Here is a 12,486-nt window from a genome sequence, read left to right on the forward strand (position 1 = left end):
ACTACCATCTAACAAGACCAAAAAAAAAAAATACAAATATGAACCCCACTGCTCTCCAGATCCAAATTACTTTCCACAATTCAATGCAGTTTTAATTAAGGTGATTAAATTACAGCAAAAATGATTAAGATGATATCCCACAGCAAACCTCTAAAGGTATAACACCTTAATCCAGAAAAACCTGGCATGCACATATTCATGATACAGTATTCATGAAAAGCTAGAATTTTACACATGAACCAATTCTACATCACTCAAACAATACCTTGGGAGATATTTATCACAAGTAAAAAAACAGTGACATCCATCAACAGAGCACAGTTTTTCTGAGACTACACAGAAAGAAATCTATGCAGGAAAAAAATTGAAAAGGCTACAATTACTTTGACAATGTTTCTACAGCTCAGAGGAATTTGGGGGTTGAAATAAGTGGTTTCCTTCTCCTTCACAGGGCTCCCAAAATCAATTTTATATATTTTTCTTTTTTTTTTTCTTTTTTTTTCTTTATCAGAAGTCAGATAAGATAAGAAGTGCATGTGAAATCAGGTCACTGCAATAATCATGCACCTGGTGCATTATCACTATTGCCTATTAACTATGAGGTTTAAATGAATGAGCAAAGTCTCAGATCCATATTTCACCAGTAGAAATTATTAATATAAACATAGCACAGCTCAGGCTTTAACCTTACCATCCAACTGGGCCTACTCTCCTTTGGAGAGGGGTAAATGGTATTAAATTAACAGGCAGGGTTCAAAAAGCAGCTACATGGAGGAATGGATTCCATTAAAATCTGGGAAGGGATCCTGTGATAGGAGCCCTGGACATCTGGGAGCTGCTTGTGGTGCTTCAGCACCGGATAAATCCTAGCCTGTGATCTTCAAGGAATGGTAGCTTCAGCATGCCTTTTAGAAAAGCTGGGCCACTGTGATGAAAAGAAGTGAAAACCAGCAATTTAAGGTGCAATCTTCTGGAAACCCTCCACAGGAGCAGGTGACAGAAGATGGTGGGAGAGCTCTGCAAAGAGGAGGCTGCAACCCCAAATTGTGTTAAAAGTCGTGGCTGAATACATGGGAAAGTACCGAGTAAGGAAGCTTTGCCTCACTCTGGACCTCTCTGCCCCCAGCACTGACCCACACCAAGGGGTTCTGCAGAGTTACCTGCATCAGAATAAAGCCACACAAAGTAGATCCATTCCCAAAGTGCAGATCCATTCCCAAAGTGCAGATCCATTCCCAAAATGCTGCTACACTTTGCATCTGAGACTTCTTTGTGTCTCTTCTCTGAGACAAGAGACCTCCTAGCTCTCAAGATGGGCAGGAGAGTGGAAATTGTGATAAATGAATTCACTGGAATCAGTAAAAAAGTAAAAGAAAAGAAGAAAGAAATCTGCATATTACATTGAGTGGCCATACCAGGGAGCTACTAACACCTGAATCACACATTCAGGACACAAAACCCCTGGAAAGCTCACAAAGAACAAGTGCAATAGAGAAGCTTAATGATTTTTTTTTTTCTTTTTGGTTTGCTTAATTAATATAGCTCTGAATGACCTAGCTCACCAGAGAGCTCCCTCTCAGGTTGCAACAGATCTGATGAGGGCTGAGCCCCAGCCCAGGTGAGAGGTTAACTTTATATTTTTCTGAATTGGACGAAGAAAAGTATAAATCGAAAAAAAGATAAAATCCCAACATAAATCCTCCACCAAGGCTGCTATGAAATAACTCTTTTGTTTAATTATTATGAGTTGGATAGGCAAACACTGGATCCCGATGGACAGAGAGCAGCTGTTCCTATAACAGAAAGACATTCATCTTCCCTCCTCGGGACCCTGAAATCCTATCAACAATGCCTGTAAAACGACTCTCAGCTCCCCCCTCTCCCACTTCTTGCCTGTCTTTCATATCCAGACCTATTTTTAGCCAACTTTATTTTGTTGCAGCACACTTCAAAGCTGTGCATGTTAGCTCGTTCGAAATCATTTCCATGTACAAAAAGCTTTGGGGACATCTTGGGAGTGGCTCTGGGGTGCAGGAGAAGGGCACGTCCCTCGCCCAGGGTCTCTTCTTTCACCAGGGATTCATTGAGAAGGAGCCTACAGACACAGTTACCCAGACAGATACACTTGCAGCTCATTTACCTCTGAGGCTCACAGTTACCTTGGAGGGTTTCTTTTTAGCTGCTACATAATAAGCAGTTGATCCCTACACGATAGCACGGGAAAGGAAATTCTATTAGCAATTAAGAGAAGAAAAAAAAAAAAAGTTTCTCATGTTTGCTTTTAGCAACACTAACTCTGTCCCATTAGATGATAACAGAAGCTATGTATCTAGAGGAAACTTTCTACAGCAATAAAAATTAGCTGTTAAAGACTTCCATAGTTATCTGAGGCACAATATAAATGTTAAAATACCCTCCAGGAACGGGCACAGGCAGCCAATCTCCAGCAAATGTGAACAGGCAGAGTGTCAGGGCATCAGGAGACAGCAGCCCTGGGGACAGCACATTCAGTGGCTGTGTGTTTTTTCCTTTCCTTTTTCTTTTCCTTTTTAGCATCCAGCAAAATCCAGGCTGAACGAGCTTTGTGCCACCAAGCTGAACCCAGGAGAGGAATCACCCAGGGACAGCAAGTGTGCTCATCAGAAGGCTCCATCAGGCATTGCTGGTCTTTGTCACAGACCCAAAGAAGCCTGGAAATTGGGACTGGAGGGACACTGTGTTGTTTCAAACACTGTAAAAGGGGATTAAAACCTACACAGGAATTTCTTGCTATTACTGAGTCCTTCCACAGGGCCCAGCTTCATGGTTTCACTTTACAAAGATGCTCCAGGAGCTTGAGGAAGAGTCTATGGCAGTAAAACAACAGCAATGAGATCAAAACATTCATCTCCATGAGTTTTGGGTTGTTGGAGGGATTCTTTGGCTTTTTCTGACTTTTGCTTTTTTGGGGGGGAGGAAGTTAAGATTTGTGTTTTGGTTTGGGGTTTTTTGAAACATTCGTCTTTGAAATCCTTCAAAGGAAGCCCAGGGGCAGGGATGAGACAGCTCAGTGGCAGGGCACACCCCATGGCACCATTTCCACCTGAGCTGCCATTCAGAGATGGTGCTGCCATGGCTCCAGAACCCTCACCAGAGCTGGGCACTCAACTCCACAGCACACCTGGCAGCAGCTGCATCCCAGGAAGGCAGCACCAAGCATCAAAAAGCACCATCCTGCTTCAGGCTGTGCTAAGCTTTATCTGCATCCCAGGCTCCTTACATGAAAAGGAATTTCATACCAGGGAACTGTTCCAGGTGTGTCAGCACCAGTGCCTATTGCCCACCACAAAATCTCACTTTTCAGGTGCCAGCCAGGTGAGTGTTTTCCAGCACAGCTGCAAAAGGTATTTGGAAAAATTCCTTACCCCAGGTGTAAGAATGTGCTTTAATAGAAGCTTCCCTATAAAACTAAAAGTGCCTGAAAAGCTGTGGGTGCAAGTGAAAGCAAAGGATTAGGAGTTCAAACTTTTGTGCACCCAAGAGCTGCCCAATAGCTGCTGCTGGGCTGTAACTGGATATTCTCACCACAGAAACCCAAGGACAACTGAATTTCTCAGCCTGCAAATATACAGGGGAATTAGCATTCTTAACCCATTAATTACTCCCAGGAACTGAAGTGGCCAGACAAATCCCACTGTTCCAGCTGCCATACTGAGGGAAAATAAAACCCCAAACCAAAGATTTGGAGAAAGAAAAGAGCTGGGAGCCTGGAGGTTGCATTGCCATGGCTCAGTTGTCCCAAAAGTGAGGACAAGGCTACCACCAGGATAAGCACAAATGTGGACTTTGCTGAGCAGCTGCATCCCAAGTCAACTGCAGTTTCTCTCTGCTGAGTAAGGGACTCCTGGAAATCCATGTGGCAATGCACAGGTCTGAAGCAAAGCCAATGCTTTCCCACATTTGAGTGCCTACAAAGCTCACTGGCTCTTCCAAGAGCAGTGCCACAGCCTCCTCACAACTTCCTTATTGCAAAGCTCAGCTTGCTGCCTCAGGGAAAGGCCTGGGCATCAACTGTGCAAAGCTCAAATTCCCTCTTTTCCCAGAAGAAGAAAGGATCAGTGGCAAACAGAGCAACTGGAGGGGGGAGTTTGCAGGCGGCTCAGCCAAGCTGCAGCCACAGCCACCAACCCTCAGAAGCAATCCAGAGACTGCAAAACATAAGAACAGCACTAAAAGGGCTTAAAAACCCTGCAACATTCTCATTTTCTGAAACACTTTTAAAAAGACACAAAAAGGAGACGAGTTTTGATTGAACATTTCTTCACTTCAGACCCATGGTTGCATTCCTCCCTGCCCAGGAATTCAAAGCAGTCAGCAGAGGTAAATTATGTATAAGCAAAATATTCCTAAAAGCCAAATTTTAGAGGTTGCACCCGTTACACAAGGCATTTTTAAATAGCTAAATGTCGAAGAAAAGAACAGTTAGTGACCTAGATTGACCATTTGATAGATCAGGCACAAATGGAGCTAACTTTATCCCTCTCATCCACTCAAAGGCTTATCATCTCACACCTTAGAGAAATAAATTAGGAAGAAGCATTGCATTAGCACTACTGGCACCACACAGAAAATTTCAAGTTCTGCTACCACTAAGAAAACAAGTTCTATAATGGGAAAAAGCTTTAAATAAGACAAATAAATAATTAAAAAAAAAACCTGCAGAGACAGTCACGGCACCTAAGACCCTACAGTGTCAGCTACTATGGAATTTTTAAAATGACAGCCTTTGCTGCTGTGGTTTGGGACTCATTCAGCACAGGTCTGGGATTTGGGGTTGGTCCAGAAAGTGCCAGACACACACTCATTTCCCCCAGGTTTTGTTTATTTCTCTATAAAACTGACAGCAATACATTCCATTTCCAGCTTTACTGGAGGAGGATTAACTCACCCCCTCTGCTCCCAGGAGCATCTTTTTCTTCTCCCTTTGTCACACAAAAGTACTTATTAGACAGAAGAAGTCCAGTTCAAAATCCACATCTAAATTTGCCTGAGTATCCACTTCAATGAAAATTAATGGAGCTGAGATTGTAAAGCACTGCATCTTTTCATGTGCTTTATTCTCTTTATTTAAAGATTCATACACTATACATTACTATGAGACTCAGACAGGAGAAAAAAAAACCCAAAATGGTTTAATAAAATTACCAGAACATTCTATTTTTCCCAGCAAATTTAATTCCAGGTGGACAAGAAAGGATAATGAGGTGGTCAGAGCACCAGCCATGGACCCAAGAGGATGGGGAGTGATGTCCTTGCCCTGACTTCAAGATCTCAGAGAAGTCACTCCCACCAAGGAATAACTGGTAAATTTTTATGTTCCCAGATTAAACACCCAGAGATACAAGTTCCCCTTCTAGAAAACACTTTCAAAGGTATATTTCAGCTCCTCAATACACCCCAAACCCATCATGAAGGCAAAATTGGTGCTCCAGGCCCAGGCTGGCTCCTGCTCTGCAGCCAGGGCTGTGCAATCCTCTGAGCAGAGCTCCCCCAAAGCCCGAAACTGAATCTGAGGTGAAACACACACCAAGGTGGAAATCGTGGAATTATTGATGAGAAACTCATCATTCACATGGGGCACTCACATCCTCCTCCAGCCAGGCACCATCAGCCTGCTCCTTCCTCTGCATTTCTCTCTGCACACCTGTATGAGCCAGTCCCTGCTTGCAGGCAGCCCAGCCTAAGAGAAAAGGATCTCTCCAAGACTAAAAATGCACCAACCACATCCAGCACAGTCATCAGAAGAAAAGAAATTAAAAAATCACATGAAGTGGACAGAGCACACTCAGGTTTAAGCCAGATTTTACCCCAGACAGAAACATTTCTTCATGCAGATTATTCTTTCAGTACAGGTACAAAATACTGGGTGTGACCTTGGCTGAGCCACTTCATGATGCAGCAGGGAGCACTTGCAGACAGAATTTTCTCTCTCTTGGCCCCTCTGCTCAGGGGTTTTGGGGCAGGGACCTTCTCTCTACACAAACAGCATTTTGCAAAAAGAGGAGCTGTATTTTTCTGAGGCACCTAGACACCAGCAACAGATTTTTTTCCTTAAGTAGCACAATGGACCAATGCCACATGCAATAACCTAATCAGAGTAAAATATTCAAATGCTGGCAAAATAGGAGGCGCTTGTGTGCTGGAGGGAAGCATATTATTATTTTACAGTGCACACTGACAATTGCTGCTCTTAACTTTTAGTTTGAATTGAAGCTATACCATAGTGAAGGAGGAAGATGACAGACAGAAAAGGACATGAAACTGGTGAAAAAGACCAACAGTTATATTCAAATCTAAGCATAAAATGTGCTAGGTCTGCAGAACACATGCAGAGTGTTTCATTTTTAATTTACTTCTTTGCCCCTCTGACTTCAGTGGCTCCAAGAAACCTTACAAAGAAGACTGGGGGGAGAGTGATGCATATTTTTCTAATATACCTTAAAGGAACAAATGACTAATGACATACAAAATTATTTCAGAATGAAGCAATAATGAAGAGAAGAGATTAGACATTAGTTGATCCTCAATGGTTAATGGAGGGGAAAGGGAAGGGGAAGAGTAGAGCTTACACTGGTGAACACTTCGGCCACAAACACCTCTCTTAAACACATCCAATTTCACTGATGTGAAAATCTCCACATGAAGGAACAGGCGAAAAAGAGCTTAAGTGGGAACAGGGTGCAGAATGCCAAGTGCTACACTGAATAATTCAGATCCAGGCAGTGCTATTGGCCAGGCAGGAAAATCACACTCCCCTGCTAGTTTTAAAATCAGAGGCCAAGGAGGGATAAAAGAGAAAGACAACACCTCTTTAAAGCAGAGATTACACTCCGTGGTTCCCATTTCCCAAGTTCCCACAACGTTTTGTTGCAGGGAGAGCGCTGGAGCACGGGTGCTGTGGGGGTGCCAAGGCATAGCACCTCCCTGCCCACCTCCCTGCCCACCTCCCTGCCCACCCCAGGACCTGGGAAACTCAGCCACCTGCCTCAGTGACACCACTCCTCCAGCCCATTTAGCAAGAAAATGCCAATTCTGCAGCAGGCACCCACCAACCCTGACTGCCCAAGCTGCCTCCATGAGACTTTCTCAGTGCACAAGCACTTCTCCAGTTGCCTGAGGGCCCAACCCCATCAGGGCTTTTATTTGGGTCTAGATCACTGCTCAGCTCTAGAAGGTTCTCTCCCTTACCTGCACCCTTCCCAAATTTCAGCCACACTTCTCCAGTGCCAGCAGACAGGGCTGGACACACAGATTTCCAAGGAGACATCAGAGCATCAGTGTCCTTCCCTGCCTGGGCTCTGCAGAGCCAGAAGCAAGGGGTGAGCAAGACACTGTCAAAACTTTTAGACCACTGTCCTGGGTGTGTTTGATAGAAAGGTCATTTCTGTTTACATTTCATGGGGCTTGAAATGTCCTGTGCTCCTAAAATCCTATTTAATTCTGACTATTCTAGTGCAGCACCACGAGGTCAACTACTTTAACTAAATTTTACTTTAACACTAAATTTTAGAAATGTTTCTAAAAGCAGGTCCTGGAACATGACAGCCAAAACACCTTCTGCCACAAGGCCCCAAAAATGGAGTAACTTTGACTTCTAGTTATTTTATTTTAAAGGTGTCATGGCTTTCTAGGAACAGGCAACTTTGCCTTTGGGCAGAGCACACAAACACAGCCCTGACAGGTGCCCAGCCTTAAAACATCTCTGCCATCCACCTCCTTCACCCTTGATAAATAAAGATAACCATCCCTTGGTTCTTTAAGATAAGCACCCCTTGGTTCCTTTTACACCTGCAACACTTCTGCAGGAGGACCCACACCATGGAGAGCACATCAGCAGGATGGGCAGGTCCCATCATCCCATCATCAACATTTCAAAAGATGCTCTCTTCCATCTCAACCTGTGCACTGGAGAAGCCAGGGAGCCCTCCTAGGCTGATCTGCAAAGCAAGGAGTGTGTGCATGGGGAAGGAGGAGAATGGCGGGAGGGAGAGAGGAGGACAAAAACAACAACAAAACAGAAAAGAAAAAAGAAAGGGGAGTGGGGGGGGGGGGGGGGAAGAAAAACCAGTGAGGTTGGCCTGCTTCTTTCTTCTCTACCATCTATTCAGTGTCAGCAGGGGAGGTCCACAACTGTTGCGTCACAGGGAGCACAAAAAAGCCTGACAAGCGTGTTTGAGCTGATGGAGAGCAGAGTGGACAGGAGGCTGCTGACAGCTCCAGCTCCACCGGGCACTGCGAGCCCCCGGCTTGAACTGGCTGCTCCTTCCCATCGCATCCAGCCCACACGGGCTGCTCAAAGGCACCAGCAATGGCAGAAATTCCAGCCTGTAAATACTTTAGTTAACTCTCCAGCTCGGGTTAGAGCTCCAGCTCTCCTCACTCTGGTGCAGGGATCCAGGGTTTTTAATGCAGGAGGCACCTAAGGGAGGATGCAGGAGATGCTTCGAAACGGAGAGGGGGGAGCTAAACCATAGGTTGTGCAGGACCTGGAGAGGTGTTTATAAATAATGTCGCTAAAATTAATGCACTGATCACTGGCATCTCTAACACAGCATTTTCTTCTCCACAGAACTCTGACAGTGGTTATGTCTGTGGTATAATTATCTAGATTTGATAGCGGATTAAAAATATATATATCCTAAACACCTGTTCAAGAGTTTTGTGTTTTTAAAGGCCATTGCCATTAACCTTGGGCCACGCACTTCATTGTGTTTAATTAGCAAGCTAATGAAGCCAGTTTTATTCCCTTTCTCAAGCACAAGAGGATAAATACAAGACAGTGAAAGAGGAGACCAGATCCATTTGCAGCACAGTTCATTGCTGCATGGCATTACTTAAACTTGCACCGAAATAAAAGTAATGTAATGGCTTGGAAAGCATGTTAGCAATGCATTCTGCAAGACAAATCCTTTTACACCTTCTGTATTTTCTCAAGCTCATCGATTAAAACATGATTTCTGAACATTTGGGCTGCAGAGAATTTGCAAACAAAGGGCTAAAAATAAACATAATGTTTTCCTCAACGAATCCTCAATATTCCAAAAAACTAAGCGTAACAGATTTTTTTTTTTTTTGAAAGAACAACAGCCCGTGCTTGCTTTGTTACATCCAGCCAAGGTAGAGATGAGAAGCATCAACAATGGAGGTTAAGTGATTTTCGAAAAGCCCACCACTTTCACAGAGCCCTAACGTGTACACACACAAAAGGCATACTTTGAGCAAAGCCCAGTGCTCTGAATCCCAGCAACACATTCCAACTTTGGGTATCTCAGCTTGTTTTCCTTTTTTTTGTTTTTGTTTTTTTTTAACTGAACAGCTTTAGGAAAAACTGGACAATAAAGATCACGTTTATAAATACTCATAAATATCACAAGAAAGGCAGAAAGGCTTTAAAAGAGAGGGAGGGATTTACAGAATGGCTAATGCACTGATTAGTGATTCAAAAGGACCTTTCCAAACAAACAGAATTATATTCATTTTCTGGGGTTTCTTTATTGTATTTTCAGGGGGGGTGAGGAAAAATTCAGCACAGGTATGCCCTGTCAGATTATCTTTTTCATAACATAATACATTTAAGAAGCTTTCAGGATGTTTTGTTTTTTTTTTTTTTTAAGCAATTGCTTTTTTCCCCCTCCAACTTAGATTTCAGCCACTCTGTGCACACAGCCATAGGATCAGGTTAAATACCAAAACCAAACAAAAACCCAACGCCATACCCAAAAACAAAACCAAAAACAAAAAAAATCCGGAAGCCATCTCTTTTATTGAATCACCCGAGATAAAAGGATTTCAAGATATATGGAAAGAAAATACATTGACCATAAATCTCCTTTATGCACATAATAGAATTTTCCAGCCAGGAGAGCTGTTGTGATGATAGCAACGCCGAGCACCAGGAATGCTGCTGGCACACACACAGCCCCCCCTCCCCGCTCCTTCCAAAATACCTGCTCTCCTCAGCACTGCTATGTAAATACAAACCCGCACATCCCCCTTCCCAACACATGCAAACAAAGCTGCGTACAAGTGTCCCAGCCATCAGATAAAAAATCCCGAGCTGGCTTTGCTCGCTAAGAAATTAATTTATTTTTTAATTTTTATTGTCCGCTCCTTTTTTTTTTTTTTTTTATTGCCACTCGCACTCACTTTCGGTGCGACTTAAAAAAAAAAGAAATAACGAAGCGCTGGCACGGCGGGTAATGGCAGAGGCAGGCGGTGGCAGCGCATATTTAATGGGCACTCGGAACAAAGGAAGCCCGGCTGCAGGAGCGCCCCGGGGCCGGCTCCGCGCCCGCTCCCCCCGCGGCCCCGCCGGGCAGCGCCTTCCCCGGGCCGGGGGACCCGCACCGGGACCCGCACCCTCGGGGAAACCCCCCCCCGGCCCCCACCCGCACCACGGGTGATGCCAAAGCCGCCGGGAACTCCCCGGCTGCCCATCGCGGAGCTGCAGCATCGCTGCCTCCCGCACCCTGCCCCCGGGAACCCCCCGGCCGCAAACAGCCCCCCAGCCCCGGCCCTGACCCCTCGGCGTCCCCCCAGCCCCCGGCCGGGAGATGATGGAAGGGATGCACCAAGGCACTGCCCAGAGCCGGGCGGGGGGCTCAGCCCCGGGGGGGGGGGGTCGTGGTGACCAGGCAAGAGAGGGGAAGGCAAAATTGCTGCCGCACCGGCTTCTCCTAAGGAGAGCGCAGCGGTAATAAAAAAGAATAGGGGAAATAATAACCCAAGGAATAACTAGAACAAGGAGGGAAAGTGGGGAGCGCGGGGATTTCCAGCGTGCCCGCGTTTTCAGGTGCTCGGGGGCAGCACAGCGGGGCTGGCCGCTCCCGCCCCCCCCCCACGATGGACCGCTCCCGCCAGCCCATGGAGAGCCCTCCCCGCGTCCCCAAACGCTGCCCGGGGTCCCCTCCAACTGCCCCGGCCGCGCTCGGGCTTTCGGAGAACTTCCACCCGCGTCCCCCGGCACGACGCGCACCCCGCAGGTTGGAGATGAAGTTTGTAGCCCATGTCCGTAAAATAAACGGGATGAAGAAGATACAAAAGAATCACCCTCCTCCGCCCGCAAAGCCTCCTCCGGAGGGATGCTCCCCAGGCTCCCCCCGCAGCACACACCCCCTTTTTCCCAACTTTCTCCCCGCTCCCCGCGGAGCCAGGCAGCCCCCATAGGCTCGTTCCGTGCTCATTCTATGGGATCGCAGCGTCCCGGGGGGAAAAGGGGAACCGGCGGGGTCCCTTTGGGATGGAGGGGGGGGGGTCCCCCACGCCCTCCCCGAGTTACACAACCGCAGCCCGGCAGGAGCGGAGCGCACACATGGCCACTACCTGAGAGACCCCGCACCATTCCGGAGCGGCCCCGGCTCTCCTCCCGCTGCTCCCAACTTGTCCCCCCCTCCCGAAACATCCTCGGCTTCTCCCCCACGCCCCCGCCCCAGAAGTAAATGCCCATTTTTTGCAAAGTTTCCTCGAGATCGCGCCGTGTTTACATTGCCATGAATTCCCACAGGCTGCCTGGAGGGAACAAAAAGCAGCACGGGAAGGCTCGTCCTGCGAGCAGGGAGAAAACGGAGAGGGAGTGAAAAGAAAAATAATAACAATAATAATAATAATAAATAAAGGAAATGAAGCCGATGAAGCGGTGGGGGGATTCCCCAGCTCGGGTGCTCTGCTTCGGAGGGTGCTGGAGGGTGGCTGCAAATAACCGCACGGCCCATTCAATTCTGCATTTGGAGACGCGACCGAGAGCCCGAGCGGGAGGTAAACACGCCGAAAGGCTCTTACCTGCACAGAAAGTTCCCCAGAGCACGGCGAAAGTCAGCCACGAAGCAAACATAGTCCTTTACTTTTTTTTTTTTTTTTCTCTCCTCGCGTGCACCTCTACCCCAAGGGAAACAAAAATAAAAATAAAAAGATCGAGCGCGTGAAAAGAGAGGGAGGAGAGAAGCGTGGCTCTGCCTTCCCTCTCGCTCTCAAAAAGAAAAAAAAGAAGAAAAAAAATCTTGGGGGTAGGGGGTGGGAAAAAAAACGAAAAAAAGAAAAAACAACAACAACAAGAAAATCGGATTTAATTCCTCCGCAGTTGCAAAATTTATCCAGTGGAGACGAACAGACCCGGACGGTTCGACCTGCTCCTGCCCGGCCCCACCGTTCGCTCCCAGCTTTCCAAGAGTTTCTTTCCCTGGGCTTTTGTGCTGGGAGCGCGGCGTGCACCACACACCGACTCCCCCTCCTCCTCCTCCTCCTCCTCCTCCTCCTCCTCCTCTTCCCCTTCCCCTTCCCCCTCCTCCTCCTCCTCCTCCTCCCAACCCAGCCCCTCCGGCTCCCCCAGCAGCGCGGGGCGAGCGCGCACACGCCCCCCCACCCCCCCCCCCCTCCCCGCGCAGTTCCCGCGCAGTTCCCGCGCAGCCGCGCGCGGGTTGCGCGCTCCCCCCGTTCCCCCGCGCACACGCG

General features: G+C 47.1%; 1 protein-coding gene across 1 annotated transcript in view; it reads right to left on the reverse strand.

Annotated features, from left to right (window-relative positions):
- Positions 1–12,268, reverse strand: part of ACVR2B (activin A receptor type 2B) — a 112,042-nt gene extending 99,774 nt beyond the window's left edge. The window contains exon 1 of the mRNA XM_036379130.2: positions 11,818–12,268. Within this exon, the coding sequence (XP_036235023.1) occupies positions 11,818–11,869 (52 nt within the window). The 5' untranslated portion in view covers positions 11,870–12,268. The remainder of the gene's footprint in view (positions 1–11,817) is intronic.
- Positions 12,269–12,486: the final 218 nt, after the last annotated feature.

This window comes from Molothrus ater, chromosome 1, assembly GCF_012460135.2.
Source record: "Molothrus ater isolate BHLD 08-10-18 breed brown headed cowbird chromosome 1, BPBGC_Mater_1.1, whole genome shotgun sequence".
Classification (NCBI taxonomy): Eukaryota; Metazoa; Chordata; class Aves; order Passeriformes; family Icteridae; genus Molothrus; species Molothrus ater.